The 18,926-nt window shown below is 38.0% G+C and overlaps 1 protein-coding gene across 4 annotated transcripts in view; it reads right to left on the bottom strand.

Moving 5' to 3' along the window:
* The window catches only part of Mrtfb (myocardin related transcription factor B), a 159,638-nt gene that overhangs the window by 34,587 nt on the left and 106,125 nt on the right, over positions 1 to 18,926 (bottom strand). For all 4 annotated transcript variants that reach the window (XM_015491071.2, XM_048789527.1, XM_048789526.1 and 1 more), the window contains 4 exons: positions 5,597 to 5,662; positions 3,707 to 3,762; positions 2,601 to 2,676; positions 911 to 1,072 (listed from right to left, as the gene is read on the bottom strand). In XM_015491071.2, coding sequence (XP_015346557.1) covers positions 911 to 1,072; positions 2,601 to 2,676; positions 3,707 to 3,762; positions 5,597 to 5,662 — 360 coding nt within the window. The remainder of the gene's footprint in view (positions 1 to 910; positions 1,073 to 2,600; positions 2,677 to 3,706; positions 3,763 to 5,596; positions 5,663 to 18,926) is intronic.

Genomic DNA, 18,926 nt, shown 5'->3' with positions numbered 1-18,926 from the left:
CAAGCGGTAGCGAGCTCGCCTGGTATGCGTGCGGCCCGGGTTCGATCCTCAGCACCACATACAAGCAAAGATGTTGTGTCCGCCGATAACTAAAAAATAAATATTAAAAAAAAAAGGCAATGGGGAAAACGAGGTTATTACGGGGCATCAGTTGAGAAGCTCCTATTTCAAGGAAAAGCCCAGCTAGATTCTCATTTTCTGGAGGGCCAATTTCCAAAACTGAATAGAATCATACTTGTCTGATGAGAATTCACGAGTATAAACTGCCAATGTGTTAAAGTCACTAATGTAAAATATGAAAAGCCCAGGTCTAAGGGAAGCTAGTTTTTAAGATAGGACAGTAACTTTTCAATATTGCTTACAGAATAAGTAGCATTATTCTTGAAAGGATTTTTCTCCATTAAAGCTTATACCAGAAAGAGTAATACTGGAGGTGGGGGTGTAGTTCAGTGGAAGAGCACATGCATAAGAAGTACAGACCCTGTGTTCAATCCCCAGCACCAGGGGAAAACAAAACAAAAATCAGTAAATATGATAAGACCAGGATAAAGCAGACAGATAACTACCATTGAAAGAATACATCCATATTCATCTGCTATTCTCCTTCCTGAACAAGCTATCTTTTCTACAAGAAAATAGAAAATAAAACAGTGAAAAGTTTGTAAAAATATTATACATCCTAAATAGTATAATATAGTGATTTAACCTAGAAAATGTGATAATGAAATAACAGCAGGCTTAAACCTCAATCATAAAAGGGGACTCTGAGTTAACTGGTAGCAGATGCTAACCTAATTAGCAGTAAGATAATAGTAACAAGAATTACTGTAAGTGTTAATTTCTAGTTAAGTGCTGGCCTTTCCTCTAGAGCGCCAACCCTCTCTCAGAAGACGGTGAAGTCTGCTCTTGCCTATCATTGCCTCCTTGACACCAGAGTCCACAGCAAGAATGTTCTTCTCCACCAGCTCCATGGGTCCCGGCCTTTGTGCAATCTTTTCATTCAGATCATCAGCTAGTCGAGCTCTTTTCAACTTCATCTGAGTAGCTTGCAGGGATGGCTCAGCAAATGTTTCTAAAAGAGGAAAGTTTTAACCATTACTTGAATTACTATTTCTATTTCATGATGTTATTTCAAGTCAACTCACTAAACAGATTTCAACATATTTAGGAGTTATCATCTTTATGGAAAGAGAACAATCTGTTTAAGAATGCACTAGCATACAGTCTGTTAGCTCTACAGACATTTACCTATCTATACAAATGGATGCCCACAGACTTGAATTAACATGGCCATTAGGGAAAAATGGATTACTGCTATTGTTCACTTAATAGTAGGAGCTTTAGGCTGAAGGAGACCCTACTTGGAGTGGTAGAGACCAGCTTGGTATTTGGAACTTGTTTTATTTTTGGTACCTTCTGATCTCAGGGGCACTTAATACTGAGCCATATTCCCAATCCTTGGTAGATTTTATGTTGAGATAGGGCCTTGCTGAGGCTGGCTTTGAACTTGAGATCCTCCTGGCTTAGCCTCTTGAGTTGCTGGGATTACAGATATGTGTCACTGTGCCCAGCATACTTGGAGCTTCTTCATGGTATCCTATGTAGTGTCATCCTGGATGTTCTCTTTCACAAAAACCTGTTTATTCATAGTCTGTAATTTCACAAGTTTTGTTTGTTCATTCTCTCTCTCTGCCACTATGAACACAAACTCCAGGAAGGCAGGCATCTATTTGTCTTGCTCTCTCTCGGTTTCTAGTATGCTGGCCAGTGTGGATGAACACCTCTAAGATTTCATTTTTGGACAAGTGTCTGGCCTTTAATATGGTTATTCCTCATACTAAGCTATAATCTAATACTTTCTGTAAAATCAACCTAATTCTAATCAGGCCTATATAGAACAGATCTTCTTTCTACCGAATAACTGGCTCTAGGTATTCAAGAAGTCTTAGACACAACTATCACAGGATTAAGCCCTTAGTTTCAATAGAGAAGCAAAACAATGAAAGAAAATATAATTTGGGACTTTTTGGTAGAGGTGTTAGCTTTCAAGAATGCTCTATTTTTAGAGAGGAAAAGTACCTAGGCCTGAGCCATGTGTTTAGCAAGAATGGAATGCAACTGTTCCTACAAGGACCCTAAGTGATGAGGTTAGATCACTTACTTTCTGTGTGTTGGTAGGGGTGTTTATGGTAAATTTCATATCAGGCTGGATATTTTAGGTAAGTTGCAGTAAGGAGTTGAGCCAGGTGGACATAAACAAGGTCATAGCTGAAATTCTGGGGTTAGACCTGTTGATGCCCTCTATGACTTCATGAGTAGAGCACATGTTCCTCAATGATAAAGAAACTCTCTGGATCAAAAAATGCCTGCCCAAAACAGAACAGAGGAGGCACCAGCTGGTGGGAAAGCCATCCATCAATTGGATGATGGAGATTCAAACCTTGCCCTGTATATAATACAGAATTTTAGCGTTTCTATCCAATTTGGAGAATGTCAGCCTGGGGTGGGGGCAAAGAGTTATTATAATTGGAATAAATAGCTATGGAGGCTTTCCTACTGCTTGAGAAAACACAACAAAATAAGCAGAAAAAAACCTTTACCTTCTAAAATGTGCATCCTGACAAGTTCAGAACGATCTGGTCGACTCCGTATCTTGTGTTTCAAAAAGTTTTCAGTCTTTGGGGGGAGGGGGGAAATGGTAAAAGTCTTATCATTAAGTTATTTATGATTTATTTAAATTTTTTTCAAGGTACTCCATTTAAGTAAACTATATGCCCTTTTTTGTCATGTCTTTGAGAGAAAGACTAGAAATTAATACCTATAGAAACTATTACCCAACACATGATTTAAATTGCAGATTTCAAAATCTTAAGTCTGTAAAGTCCATGCACTTTAAAACTTGGCAAAGTCAAAAGCTCATGATTTTGAAGGTGATATTTGGATAGACATAGGATTTAATCATTTTGATATTTAAAAAAAATCAAAATCTGCATGTTAGGTCAAATAGAAATCCATTTAGAAAACAAATTTCTTAGTAATGAATTTTCTCAATTGGAATTATACTTAAACAACAGGGCTTTAAAATGAACTTTATAAGACTCTCAGAGATCATTATTGCATTCTGGGAAAATTCTTAAGGAATTTTTGGAATATGCTTGTTTTCATGCTGCATGATATTATCTACCCCCCCACCAAAAAAAAAAAAAAAAACCAGGAAGAATGTATATAATGGCACTTTAATAAACACCAGTGTGCTATGACACTATGACAGTCATCTCAGAGTTGAGTTCAGCAATGTTCTATGATTTAGCCAAACTCTCCTACCCTGGGTCGAAATCATGGCCAATAGAGACCAAGTAGGGAAATCACCTAAGCATCTGGAGTCAGCACATCGCTTGGCTGTCCTCCTTGGCAACAAATGGCAGAATTCTGTATTATGTCTCTAAAAACTGTTGTTATACCCTGAAAGCAAGGAAGTGAAGAAGTATGATTTGTACTTTTATGTATAAAAGTACTTGTTTAAAAAATTAATTTTTTCTACAAATCTCCAAGATCAAGCTACCCCAGAATACATGCTGTCTACACCATGTACCTTGAAGACATACCCCTAAATATGTCAGAGAAAATATAGTAAGATTGCTATTTGTCCACAGGTACTTTAAAATAAAGCAGAGAAGCAGAACATTTTTAAAGTGAAGTTTCTTACTCTGGCTCGTTCCAAGCTTTTTATCTGTTCATGGAATGCTGCTGGGCTCTTCAAAGCTGTGAGGGGAAAATAGTTTTCCATAGTATAAATAGAAAAGTTTACACTTCAGTCCAATCTCACAGTATATCATACTGATAATCTAATTAATGCACAAGTACAGTTCCATTTATTTACTAGTTCCTTTAGGAGATCCACTAAACTTGAAGCCTTAAGAATTAAAATAATGTACTTGTATACAAAATGACAATGAAGGTATTAAGTCAGACTACTTCCAACTACTGGGGCAAATTTCTATTCCCCAGGGGACTGTTTGATGATTCCCTAATAGGTTTTTGCTCTTAATGTCCATATTTGCTACTGGAAAAAGCCCACATGTCCTTGGAAGTATTGTGATCTTGAACATGAGGACACATGGGACCTCACGTTCAAGAGGTTTCAGGTCCATTTATTTAGAACACATACTGGGATTAGCTCCGTGGCCAATTAGTTACATTGCTGTTGGGCCTTCACAGCAACCCTGCAAAGTAGGTATTAGACCCAGCACAGATGAAAGGCTAAAAGAGGTTAATTGAATTCTTGAGGTCATATAACTAGCTGATTGTCAAAACGGGATTTCAATCTAGGATTCTGAATGATGACATGTTTTTTCTACCATACTACAATGTAGCTCTCTAAAAAATTGTATGAGTGAGAGTTAATATGCTAACTGCCAGTATATTAAATATTCTAGAATCTTAGTGTGTGTGAAGAGAGTGTTTACTAAAACACCACCTATCACATATTTTTGTATGTGTCCACTATGTGGACAGGATACAGGACTAGAATCCTTGGTCTGCTGAGACATGACCAATTAGCTTGTAAGCACTGTACTCAGCCCTGGTCCTATTAAAACAGAGACTCCCAGGATCCTAGCTCAGGCAGATTTGGCTAGGGACCAATTCCCAGAAGCAGACCAGAGCCGGCCTACTCGTGGCGTCGTCTTAAATATCATAATCGGATCCTGTTTGATTGGCTCAAAGAGAGGAATGTGATAGTGAAGGAATCTGGCAGATCATCATCAGCAGCTTTCGACTCCAACACTAGATTTAAAATATTCAGATACTCAATAGTGGTCCAGAAAAAGAATTTCTCTGGAGGAAAAAAATCAGCAACATGTTCCTTATCATAAACCAATAAATGATTTGTAGGCTAGCAGTGATTTAGAAGACTAAGAAGCATAAATTGATTTTGTAATTTCTAGTGCTTTAAAGCTGAATAAGTTATCTTTAGGAAAAGTTATTTTTTAAACAAAATTCAAATAATCCTGCAGTCTATAGAATAACCACTCCTCCCCTGTAAAATATAAAATTTCCTCTAAAGTTGTAATTAAAGACAACAACTATTCTAAAATTAATCAACTTTCAAAGGTCTCTATAGGGATACTTAGGGCAGAAAGATTTTATTAAAGAATGTTTATCAGTCTTGTACCTGGGATACATTTAGTTATATTGACTACAGTATAGCGTCAAAGATAATCTGAATTATTTAAGAATAAAGTTGTGATTTTTATCACATTACTTTTGCAAGTGTAATCTCAGACCCATTAGAGTGATTACTTCAGTCATTTTAAAACTAAAACCAATTTTAAAGTTCAAAGGAAGAATTTTAGTGCCTTGAATTTTATGTAAATAACACCTTTAAGTCCATCTCTTAACCTGCACCTGGTTTTTAAAATGTATTCCACATGGTTTCCTTAGGTTGGTCATGCGGTGCCTGGTTTTCCTCATCAATTGGCTGGTATTTGTACACCAATTCAGTCTATATGACTGAAGTGGGGGTGGGACACAGGTTCTCTTCAGGCATGCACATCTTGTTGTAAAGCACCAAAGGTGAAAATAACATGGGTCTTACGTGGCATGATGCCCTGGTCCACTAGTTGTTCTCTTGTCCTCCTTTGTTGCAGCCTTAGTTGGAGCACTGTGGAAAGGAAATAATCACCATTGGAGTTTATTTGCAACCACAGGACCTAACTTATGCCGTTCCAGAGGGGTACTTGTTGAGCTTTACTAAACATCTAGTTCATAACTGAATAAAGATGTTACCTAGTACAATCCAACTGATATAATTACTTTTTTATTTTGCTTGGTGCATGTATTCTGAAGTTTACTGAGCATATTTTTTTTAGTTAATAATCTTAATTTGATGACTAAAGCTAAGTATTTCCTATTTAAATACATTCATATGGTACCAAGCAAATAAAAATAGTTGGCTTATACATTAAAACTTGTTCATAAAGAAATCTCATTGATAGAAACAGAAATGTGAGATTTCTTGGCATTTCCTTTGTTTTTTAAAAAATAAGCTAGTAGCAAAAATATATCTTCAGGAAGAACCTTATTCCATCAGGAATAGATTTTGTGAATAAAGGCTAAGTAATAAAGATTAGATCTATAAAATATTACTAATGACCCAAGGTGAAATTTTTAAATTAGGAGTTTAAGTTTAATAATATTTGCACAAACATAATACCATATCTCATTTTACAAGTTCTCAGAAAGGTACCAAAATCATTGACACCAAATCATTTTAATAAAGAATAAACTATTATAAGTGGTAGAACAAAATATGTATCATGAAATGTGGCATATATTTCTTCCTAGGTTTCTCAAGTAGATGACTTTTATAGCATCTATATATTTTTATCTTGGAAATGAGCCCATTTCAAAAAAGAGGAATACATGAAGTGACTTTGAGTAATATTTGTCTTAGTTGGACTTATATTCAATTTTAAGCTTCCATTTTGGTTTTGTGTCAAATTATGGATGAAAACCAAAGATGATTAAAGGTCTGCTTAATGATTGTTAATATTCTTTAAAAAAAAAAAAAAAAGCCTCCTATGTGTGTTTCTTAAATGGTGGGGAGACATTTTAATTTTTTTGCTGTGGTGACCAAACCAGACAATAACAATTCTAGAAGAGAAAAAGTTTATTTAGTGCTCCAGGTTTCAGAGGTCTCAGTTCAGACAGCTGTTTCCCTATCTGCACATCTTTGGGCCCCAGGTGAGGAGGAAAGCTGTTTAGAACATGGCAATCAGAAAGCCTAGAGAACTCCACTCACTAAGGACAAGACATGAAGGCCAAAGGCACGCCCCCAGGGACCCACCTCCTCCAGCCATACTCCACCTGCCCACTTACTGCCTTTTAATCCATACCAGCAGATTAATCCACGAAGAGGTTAAGGTTCTCATAACCCAATCATTTCACCTCTGCACATGAGCTTTATGAGGGGACATCTCATATCTAAACTATTGCAGGGCAGAAGACAATTTTCTAGTGAGGGAAACTGGAGCAGGAGGCTGGTTTGGAATGCAATAAGCCCTGAAGACGCAGGGACCGTGGTACCGATAGTCTTGGCCGTTTCTTGGCCTTGTGCGGACTACAGAGTAGAACCAAGTCTTAGCTGTACATCAAAAAGAGCCTAAATTATAAAATTAAAAAGTTTCTTTTCCTTGTTAGAGATGAATTCTGTCTTCTACTGAATACAGAAATGTGGTTTTTGTTTTTGTTTGGGGACCACAAGATCAAAAGCTTTGCTGACATTCTATTTAGAATTGAAGCAACTGACATAAGATTCTGTTACACAAAGCAAAAGAAAAATTAAACAAGTTTAAAAATATAGACGTATTTCTGACAAACATTTTGTGGTGCTTTCAATCAATTGTGTGCTAACACAAAGATCTTTTTTAATAGTTTAATGAGGATAATATGTTCCCACTATATTTTACTAGGAACACAAATAACCAAGGAGCAGACCTGTGAATCCCATAGCACCCAATGCCTACAGTCTCCAACATCCTATGAATGCTAAAGATAATGCTTGATGGCATTTAGGGTGGTAATATGCAGGAGACTGAGAGGAGAAAAAGGTTGAGGTGATTTCCAGCTCAGAAGTGGGCACTGAGAGTGGAGTCTGACCGAGGGAGAAGCTCCAGCAAGACTCTTTCCTTTTTCCCCCAAGGGGATCCACAAAGGTGTCAAAAAGGAAGTGTAATGAAAAACATCAAAAGCCTTTCTTTTTTGTTCTAAACAAAAAAAAACTTAAAAAGAATATATGTACTTGCTAGTCAAATATATCAAACATACTTCTGGGAGGGAAATGGCATTTTTGAATGATACATGTTTGCAACTTGATCTGTAAACCAATACTACTGACAACAGCTTGTTAGTCGTGATTATGTGCTAGTCATTTCAGGAGCCCTCATGTACCACGAGAGCAGTCTTGTGGCTTTATCACTGAAGACCAGAAATCACTTTCATGCTGACATGCAAAAGGTAACCACTACCATGGGGGCAGCACACAAAATGGATGCATGTCACTTTGAACTGTCTCCAACACTTTTGACACCAAATGTGTGGGCCTTTCTCCATAATGTCAACAAATTCACCAACTGAGTGTCCAACAATTCACTTCAATTCTGATACTATGTACATGGAGTTAGGATCAGACTAACAAGAATGCTTCCATGGCAGACACGAGTCACTAATCTAGGCACTCATACTACAAACTTGGGGGTGCTTCCATAATACCCTATTCAGGTTTAAGAATTTACTAGAATCTAGGCTTACAGAATTAAAGAGGGTAGTTTGCTGGTTAATTACTGGCTTGATATAAAGAATACAACTCAGAAACAGCACATGGAAGTGATGCGCAGGGCAAGGGGCAGGTCCTCTCAGGCATATCACCCTTCCTCTGGCCATGCCTTGATCTTCCTGGGACTGAGCCTGCAGCCTAAAGCCACCTAGGGCCTCTAGCTACCTGTCATCTTGGTGGCATACCAGATCACTCATCACTTTGGAGAGTGCAAGGATCTTAGGAAGAAGCTCTTGTGTCAGAAGCCGAGCACCATGATAAAATATTGTAACAAAAGATGTCCTTATCATCCATTACTCAGGAAATCACAAGTTTTTAGAGCTCTGTGCCAGGAACCACAAACAAAGACCAGAAACAAATGTACATTTCTTCTTATTCACTGGTTGTTAATATAAAGCATAAAGCAGACCATTTACATTTTCCATATGTCCATACAATCCAATAAACTGCCCCACCTAGGTTGTACTGCTTAAATAGAATGACCTTCCCAATTAATGCTCTAAAAAATTGCCTCCAACTCTCCCAAGAAGCAAGAGCAAAACACTACATATAGTATTCAAAGCAGTTGAGGCTATCAGCTCCCCCAGGCACCTTCATTTGTTTACTGCACACCTCTCAGGTGTCTGCAGGTAACTGTATACAGGGTTCTTATGAGATGCAAACCTATGGAAAAGAACAGCAGTAGCTGTGACTGGAAGACCCGTTTTTAATCAAAGACACTAGGAGTTGGGTGTGGTGGTGAACACCTGTAATCCCAGCAGCTCAACAGGCTCAGGCAGGAAGATGGCGAATTCAAAGCCAGCCTCAGCAAAAGCAAGGCACAAGGCAACTCAGTGAGATACTGTCTCTAAATAAAATACAAAAAATAAGGCTGGGATGTGGCTCAGTGGTTGCCTCTGAGTTCAATTCCCAGTAACCTCCGCACCCCTCCCCCACACAAGAAAAAGATATTAGGAAGAACAAGAATTGAGGGGAGGGCAGACTTGAAGTAACTGGTAATGTTTTGTTAAGTCTGTTGATTATTCAACTTTTCTATTTTCCACCTATACCAGTAGATGAATAATGCTGTGGATACATTATATTCCTCTATACCATTAGGTGGACAAATATGAGGCCCAATGTTCTATGGAGAGACTCAGGTATGCTAGGAGTATAGCTTAGTGGTAGAACATTTGCCTAGCCTGCATGAAGTGCCAGTAACACCCAAAACAAAAACAAAAAACCTCAGGTACACTGACACTTTTGGTTGACTTTAAACTGCACCCTCTCCTTTTTTTGCAATGCTAGGAATTGGGCCCAGGGCTTCCTGCATGCTAGGCAAGTGCTCTACCACTAAGCTGCTACATCTTCATCCCTGATAAAGTCTATTCTGAAAACTACTAGTTATAAAAGGTACCAAACAGGTTCATTATTTTAGAAAATATCAAACTTCCTTTCAGTACCTCCCATTTATCAAATTAGTTAAAAAAAAAAAAAAGTGTAAGTGGCAATAGGTAGGTGAACCTTAGGGGCAAAATGTCCGAGGCCAGGACACAGCCTGAATGCTATACACAGCTTAATGGTCACGCAACACTGAAGACAGAAGTTGGGTAGAAGTTGTTGGTGCTCCTCTAGGACTGTGAAGGGGATAAAAGACTGGATATAGAGAACCTGACACTTCCAAAGATCAGAGAGGCATTTGTGGTTATGGGCTCAAGATGTCTTACCAAGTAAAACCTCTTCCTCCCTTTGCAGCCTGCACACTCACTCAGTGGTGTTCCCATTCATGTGGAGAAGGCCCAAGCTACTAAAAGTTACTCAGCCCCTCGTACAGCTATAGTTCTTGAAGAGCAATAAACGAACTACTATGTTAGCTGATCTATGGAAATCTCAATGCTGTGTGCTGACAAGATTTGATTCCTGTAGCGCCAAACCAAAGACTAGACACTGATCTTGCACTCTATCCTGTGGTGTCAGCATAGCTGCCTAAGAAGCCAGTCTCCTTGGTAATAGTTTCATATCTGTAAACTGTAACTTAGAGCTTTTCCCCCTGTCCCTCCCTGAGTGGTAAATGTGCTACTGAGCCAATAACATCAGCCTCCATGCTGTTAGAAAATTGACTCATGTTCAGTATCTTCTATGGCCATCTTGCAAATAACTGCATGAAAGAAAACAATACATGTGAAGCTCTACAATTCTCAGTGGGAAAAAACGGTTTGAGAGACTCAGTGACTGTTTACATCTTGGAGAAAACAAAGAATATAAGTAATGGAATGAAATAGAATTTGTGTTAAACTGCTCACATTAGAACACTTTCAAAGAATGTCTTTTTGTCTTTATCTTTAGGAAATCTAGAAACACATTGTCTTAAGAGGTTCTTAGGTTTAAAATTAAGGTTTGAAACAGAGTTTAAACCTATCTTATTGTTTAAGGGGGAAAGCAAGTAAAAAATGAAAAAAGGGCTGCTCCTACAGGCAGCACTGTATTCTTGGTGCAAAACAATTACCCCAAGGTGTGAACCCTGCATCAGCTGTGAATTTCCAGATGATAAAGCTCAGAAGAAGCACATGGGGGGCACCCCATCAATGAAGGGAGATGAGGGCATAATCCATATGCTTCTTATATATACTGTATCTTAACTAGCCCTAATTCAAATAATTTTTTTAAACTAAAAAACATTTCACACATTATAAAAGTAATATTCATTACACAAACTAAGGAAATAGGAGAAACCAAAAAAAAGAAAATTGCTGGTTATATCTCCCAGAGACCAACTGCTGTTATCACACTGTATATTTCTTCTGTATTTCATTTAAGCATAATTTTTGACTCTCTTCTTCAATATACTCCAATCATATACTAAACACAACAATAACATTATTTTAATGGATTTATAAAATATTCTGTTGGGTGGATATGCCATTGTGTGCTAAATATTCTCCATTTACCACTTAGATTGTTTCCAATTTTTGTAACTATAAATAATGCTGTAGTGGGATTTTTATATATAAAGTTTATTCCTCATTTCTAGTTATTTCTTAAATTTAAAGCCCAAGGTGGAGGAATACTTTTATAGATCCCTATTAGGCATGATCATTAAGCAATGAGACTATTTTCTTCTTGTAAAACCATCTTTCAAAATTATAGTAGATATGTGAGAACATGGATACAGATGACTTTATATCCATTTCATTTAGTGAAAAAATTTTCATGGTTTCCTATTACATGCCAACAAGGAGAAAATTGTATATAATTTTGAAAATTTTACTCAATCCTTATTTCTTGTCACAACAGATTAAAAACAATGTTAGGTCAATAGAAGTGTTTTGAACTTGCTATATTTTTTTTTACAATAAGAAATTAGATTTTAATCACCACTCCAAAAGTCAGTTCATCCGATGATAAACTGGTAATGTCCTTCTTAGCACCACAAATAGTTTAGAACCTGGTGTGCTCTACCACTGAGCTACATTCCCAGCTATTTTTTCTTATTTTAAGAGGGTCTTGCTAAGTTGCTGAGACTGATCTCGGACTTGTGATCCTGCTGTCTCAGCTTTCCAAGTCACTGGGATTATAGGTGTGTGCCACTAAATAGAATAACTTCAACCTTGTTATGCTTAAAACCCCAATTAAAAAACATCAGCAGTGTTTTAAACCAAGATGGTAGGTTCATTCTCTTTTCTCTGTATAAGTAGTGTGTTTGAAATATTGCCTTAATATGATATGATTAAAGTAATTTTCACTCTAAAAAATACTTTATACAATTACATATTAATAATCAGAGGGCAGTTTAGCATGAGTTGAACAAGCCAACAAGAAGCATGGCTTTGGCCAGGGAGTCTGCAAGGGGACACCTGAGGACTGTATATACAACAAAAAAGGCAGAAAGGACATTCTCTGGGAACCAGAATGGCAGGCAGCAGAGTCTAGGAAATCCTCTTTGAACAGCCCAATTTCAGGAGGGCAAGCTGGGGTGGGGAAGGGGAATGAGCAGCTCTCTGAAAGTTAGAGGAAGGATCTAAAACATATTATTTTATTATGGGACAATGGATAGAATAAACCACAGAATCAAGAGGGGTAAAAAAAAAAAAAAAATTACTACCACCACCAAAAACCTGAGCAGTCAAGTAAAGGCTATGGGAACCAGAGGCAAGAAGGAAGATGAAAATCTAAGACTTTGCTAGAATCGACTGTGGATTAACTCTGAAGTCAGTGTGGGGCAATAAACAGATCCTATTTTCCCCCTCAACAGATGCTTGAGTAATTAAGAGTACGAGGTAATCGGACTTTGGTGAAAATGTCTTATGCCTTGTTTAGATAGTGAGGGGTCCAAAAAAAAAAAAAGGAAAATTTCTAAGAGCTAACACCCTCTGTTACCTCTCGTGTTTGGTGTAGGAGGGTGAACTGACCTCCGTCCTTGCTCTGGAGTTTCATCAAGCAGCAGTTCAGAGGTCAGACTGACAATTATAATCATTTTATCAGATAAAAACAATCATATCTTGAAAAAAAAACTATACTGAAAGGACAAAAGACTGATGAACTATCTATTTTTACTTTCCACCAAAAATAAATGTTTAAAATGGTGGCGGCTGTTATTATTCTTATTACTCCTATTATGTTAGACACTTGCTGGCGATACCCGTATTTTTTTTCCCCCAAACACAAAATCCTAAGGTTTAAAAAGACAATTCCACACAAGTTTGTGGATTTATAATTTTGTAGTGACTGGTTTATTTTGTATTCAAATCAGAAGAAGTCATACCCTGAAGGGTTTCCTTCTGAGCCTGGACTCAGAACTAGACTGATGTGTATGTTGCTAATGCCTTGATTTAAGAATCCATGTTTTATATAAAGTTTTCCTATTTGCTAAAGTGAAAGTATACATGCACATGAAAGAGACATTAAAAGGAAAAGTGAAAGTCAATCCATCCAACAAAGACCTCCTGTCCTTTTTTCAAAACATAACCAGTTAAATTTCTATGGGTCCTAAAAATGTTTTGTAAATATTCCATCTATATTGCATACAAAGTATGCAAAGAAAATACATGTGTGGCATTATCTTATTCATGCAGTTTGGGAATTTGCTTCAAACAGGGAACAGGGAGTCTAGCCCTTTCCTCTTCAAGCCTATATCTAACATATGGATGTATTAATAATAGTATACACTTACCTTACCAGGTTGGTTTGTTTTCTTAATGTAAACAATGATACAATAAAGAGGCTCATTTAGGCATCCTTTGATGACCTATCTATAGGTTAAATTTCCAATACTGGAGCATGCACTTAGAATCCTGATAGAATCATTTTGCCATCTAAATGACCATACCAACCTAGTCTCACAAGTCAAGAGAGTACCTTTTTGTTCCTATCCTTTCCTGCATTATACATCATTATGTTTTAAGGTAACTTTGAATTTAGAAACAAACTGGGTGTGGTGGTCCATGCCTGTAGTCTCAGCTACTTGGAGGCATGAGGTCAGAGGATCACTTGAGCCTAGGAGTTTTGAGTCCAGCCTGTGTAACAGGTAAGACACAGTCTACAAAACAAAACAGAACCCTAAAATACAATAATAAACAAACAATTGCCCATCTAAGGTACTGGTGATATCATGTCTAATAATAGTAGAATTTTATAACTAATCAGCAATAAGGGACCATACGATAGGGAAAGAATTAGGGTGATGGGGCTGTGTTTTTAACTCAAGGGAAATATTTTCAGTGGCCGAGCAACTCAGGTTGAGTACTCTCTTCTACATGAGATATTTATTTATACACTTAATGGAATATTTCTGATGTTCTAGGGTAGAAACCTTGAACACAGAACTAAATTTTTCTTTTATTCTAAATTATTTATTCTAAATATATCTCAGGTGATATGAGATATATTTAGACCCAAATCAATACTGGATGGTAATGTGACAAGGTCTTAGAGGTTGCTTTTTGCTAAAAAAAAAAAACCCTGATTCTTCATTTGACCTGCAAATGTAAACAACTTGGCATCTCTGCCTCCATTTTGCATCTGTCTCCTTTGCTCTGAGTCACCTTGGATTCCAGGAACAACAGGTCTAATTGATAAACATCTTGTCATGAGTGGAAAGGTACCCTAGCCATAAGAAAGTTACTGTCGCCGGTAGGGCAACTTTACCAGCGACAGTAACTTTCTTACGGCTAAGGACAAGGCCCCTCCTGGCCTGACCAATCTTGAGATAACGACCAACCAGATCACAGTATGACCAAGACCATTTAGGTACACCTCTGGTGCCCCTTGTCTATAGAATCTGGGAGCTCATGTCGGTACCTTGAAGACAGGGCTTGAAACTCAGGTCCACTTGCTTCCCAATAGAGCTATATTGATCAAGGTTTCTTTCCTGATTTTCACCATTGCTTTTCAGGTTGAGGGGCTGGACCTTATTTGTTGGGACCCCCAGGGTTGGGTCTCTGGCCTAGGACTCTGGGAATGGTAAGGAATTGGTCTGGGGTTTGAAAAAGGAAAGACCACATAGGTGATTCCTGGGTTTAGGCTTAAGCACCTGGTAGACAATTTACTGAGATAAGGAACATAGGTTTTCCATTTGGAAGCTCAATACTGGGCCTGTTTGAATAGGAAGTGGAGATATCAAAACAGTGACTGGCTTTTTGGGTCTAGATTTCAGAGACTGGAAAGAATCTGGGAGTTATCACCTTTGTAGTATTTAAAGCTACTGGAGTTTGCTGAGGAAGAGGATATAAATAGAGAGGGCAAAAGAAGCCCAGGACTGAGGTCTTAAGAAAGTCAACAATTAAAAGCCCATTTATGGGTCAGATATGGAAGAATGATCCAAGAAAGGAAATCAGAGGAAGCTGTGTAAGAAGGTGGAAGAACCAGGTAAAGGTATTTCTAGAAGGAAGCATGGATAATAGTCAAATGCTGCTATTTTAACACAGGAGCTGCTTTTGAGTGATGAGTGCAAGTTAGGCTGGAGGAGGTTAGGGAGTGAGGGAGGTGGGAGCAAGGGTACAGTTAATGGAAGCATGCTTCCCAGATGCTGTGGAGGAGGAGGAGAGAAGGGAAACTTGAGGGTGTGGAACTTCAAATGGGAAGAGACTCCAGCAAATTTATAACTGATAAAGAGCCAGAGAGAGGAAAAGGCAGGGAGGGAAGGAATGAATATGAATGAGAGGAAGGGTGAGGATATAAGACGACAGCAGGTTCCTTGCAGGCTGTGGGGAGGGGATTCAGAACAGGCAGGGTGGCCTTTGCTAAGAGGGACTGTCACAACAGCAGGGAGTGAGGACTGGACACTACTGCAGGAAGTTAACACTAACTTCATCTCCACTTACAATTCATGTGAAATCCATGCTTCATTAAAGATAAAGCAGTTGAGTACTCTAATGGATGCTAAAAAGGAGCAACCAAAGATCATAGATTTTTGGTGATATTTTCAGGAGTCTAATTTGCTCACTATAAAATAAGATGCAAGCAATTAAAAAAAAAGCCAAGAGGCCAGGAATAAAACAGTGGTGTGTCCTGTAAGAGCTGTGCCATCTGCACTGATTAAGCAGACTTCCATCACTACTTCCTGTCCACAACAGCAGCAGAGGTACCCAGTGTGCACATAAATCTAAAGTTCAGACACTATATAACAGGATTTTTTTGGGGGGCGGGGGTGCAGTACTGGGGTTTGTATTCAGAGCCTCACACATGCTAGGCAAAACCTCTATCACGAGCTACATCCTCAGCCCTTGAATCAGAAATTTGTACATTATGACTATTTTCAGATAAAAAGGGACAACATTTAAATTAATTAAAAACATTGTGGCAATTATCATTTGAAAAAAGTTGGTCCTTATAGGAAATACTGGCTTTCATTTCAATGTAAGACCAGAGGGCTGGGGATGTGGCTCAAGCAGTAGCGTGCTTGCCTGGCATGCGTGTGGCCCAGGTTCGATCCTCAGCACCACATACAAAGATGTTGTGTCCGCCAAAAACTAAAAAATAAATATTAAAAAATTCTCTCTCTCAGACCAGATCTACCACATCCTCAAGAAGCATATGAAGGTGGGGTGACTGCGGAATTCTAAACCATAGTCCATTGCCTGTGAGCAGGTCCTACAATCCAGAATGCAGCATTTACCCTGTTAGAAATTAAAGAGCAAAACTGAAAGAAAAACTAAAATGCCAGCAGAACTGCCATTATTCTAGGCGACCACACTGTAGGTTTCCTGAATTACTTTGCCGCATGAGCTTAGGAAGACAATGTTTTCAACACTCAGCTTGGAAATTTACAGGAACTCTGATAACTCTCTGGTTGGCTGTTGCTTCTGTTGCCATGGAAACAGACTGCTAAAAATGGGGCATGTTTCTTTAAACTGATCATACCTTCACACAAATTCCCTTCTCCTTTCTGTCAAAAGTATGCTTCTCGTGGTATGACAATGTGATATTTAGACTGGGGCCTGGTATAGAATGGCCCAGTATAAAAAATCTCATTTGGTTAAGAAGTAGTAGAAATAAAGTACACAGTGGCATCAATGGAAATGCACTACAAATAACAGACACTGCAGAAAGAGCAAAAGCATCCACACAACTGCCTGATCACCAGCAATGCAAAGAGAGTAAAACAATATTTGCCTTTTTTTCAAATAACATCTAACAAGAACAACCATGTGTTCTACATCAGAACTTGTAGATTTCTTAACTTATTGTTCCAAAAGAAGTTAACACCTTTTTTTCTTATTTGGGAGGCAATAAAAATTCTACATCCTATTACTGCATTAGAATTACAGTGCAGAGCTCTAGGCAGAGGTGCCTAGGGTTAAAGCTCTGTTTCCTAATCATTCTGTAATGGCAAATATACATTGTCTAAAAGGTTCTATAGTTTCTTAATGGAAATTCCTAAGATCGGTTCTAAGAACAAAAGAACAATTAACAACGAAACAGAAAAAAACAGGAGAATATTGTTGACCCTCCTTTCCCACCCACAGAATAGTAAGTACCTACTGCTGTATTGAGGCCACTTGATCCAGGCTCAGTATTTTGGTTTTTCTTTCAAGGAATGGGCTCATACATGCATACTCTTCCATATACGTAAATATATACACACTTCACATATATGCATTTGTGTATCTATATACATAAGTGCAATGAGCACACCAAAACATAAAAAATCTGAAATATGTCACAGTTGTATGTTATCTTCACGTCATAGCAACTGTGCATAATGATCCAAATGACACTGACCAAGCAGCTATGCAAAGCCTGGAGGGTCACCCAGTTACCCTTGCCACACACAACAGTCAAGCATTGTTCAGGTATTGTGATAGCATGTTTTTTAAAGTAGTACATGCAAGAGACTCTGCTGTTAATATGGGTTTTGGTGTTTAGGCTCCAATGTAGACAATTTATTGCTCCACTCTTTCAATTCAAATAAATTAGAAAAAGTATAATTCTAGGCAGTGAACATGCATGTCAGAACTCACAGATTCCATAAATGTAGGTAAAAAATGATTCTTACTAACCAATTGACAGAGACTGGACACTCAGAAATGGCCCTGTGTTCGCCTGCTTCAGCAGCCTAGAAATCGTTCTGACTGCCCCAGTCTGGAAAGGATGGCCAGGTAAGGCAAACAGAGCTTTCAAATTTAGGAGGGCCTACTATGTGTCAGGCACCATCCTGGGAGATTTATGTATAATTCCCTCATCTCCTAGAAACCTCTCAAGGTGGGTACCCATATTTATTTTTTTCATTTAATTTTTAATTTTGTTATGTATGACGACAGGATGCATTACAATTCATATTACACATACAGAGCACAATTTTTCAGATCTCTGGTTATACACAAAGTAGAGTCACATTCTTTGTGTCTTCATACATGCACTTACGGTAATGATGACCATCACATTCACCCATCTTTACTACCCTTAATCCCTTCCCTCTTCCTACCTCCCTCCCCTTTTCCCTATCTAGAGTCCATTTAATCCTCTCATTCCCCCAACCCCCCGAAACATTTTATGTATCAGCATCCTTAAGTCAGAGAAATCATTCAGCATTTGGTTTTTGAGATTGGACTAAATTTGGGCTAATTTCACTTAGCATTATATTTTCTAGCTCCATCCATTTACCTGCAAATGCCGTGATTTTATTCTCTTTTATTGCTGAGTAATATTGCATTGTGTGTATATACCACATTTTCTTTATCCATTCATCTACTAAAGGGCATCTAGGTTGGTTTCACAGTTTAGCTATTGTGAATTGTGCTGCTATAAACATTGATGTGGCTTTGTCCCTGTAGTGTGCTTTGGAACTAAACATTTCTCAGAAGAAGATATACAATCAATCAACAAATATATATAAAAAATATTCAACATCACTAGCAATTAGAGAAATGCAAATTAAAACTACTCAGATTTCATCTTACTCCAGTCAGAATGGCAGCTATTAAGAATACAAACAACAATAAGTGTTGGCGAGGATGTGGGAAAAAAGGCACACTCATACATTGCTGGTGGGACTGCAAATTGGTGCAGCCAATATGGGAAGCAGTATGGAGAATCCTTGGAAAACTGGGAATGGGATCACCATTTGATCCAGCTATCCCACTCCTTAGTCTATACCCATATTTATTTTTACAGA

Source organism: Marmota marmota, unplaced genomic scaffold, assembly GCF_001458135.2.
Source record: "Marmota marmota marmota unplaced genomic scaffold, marMar, whole genome shotgun sequence".
Lineage (NCBI taxonomy): Eukaryota > Metazoa > Chordata > Mammalia > Rodentia > Sciuridae > Marmota > Marmota marmota.
This window is presented reverse-complemented; position numbering and strand designations above follow the sequence as displayed.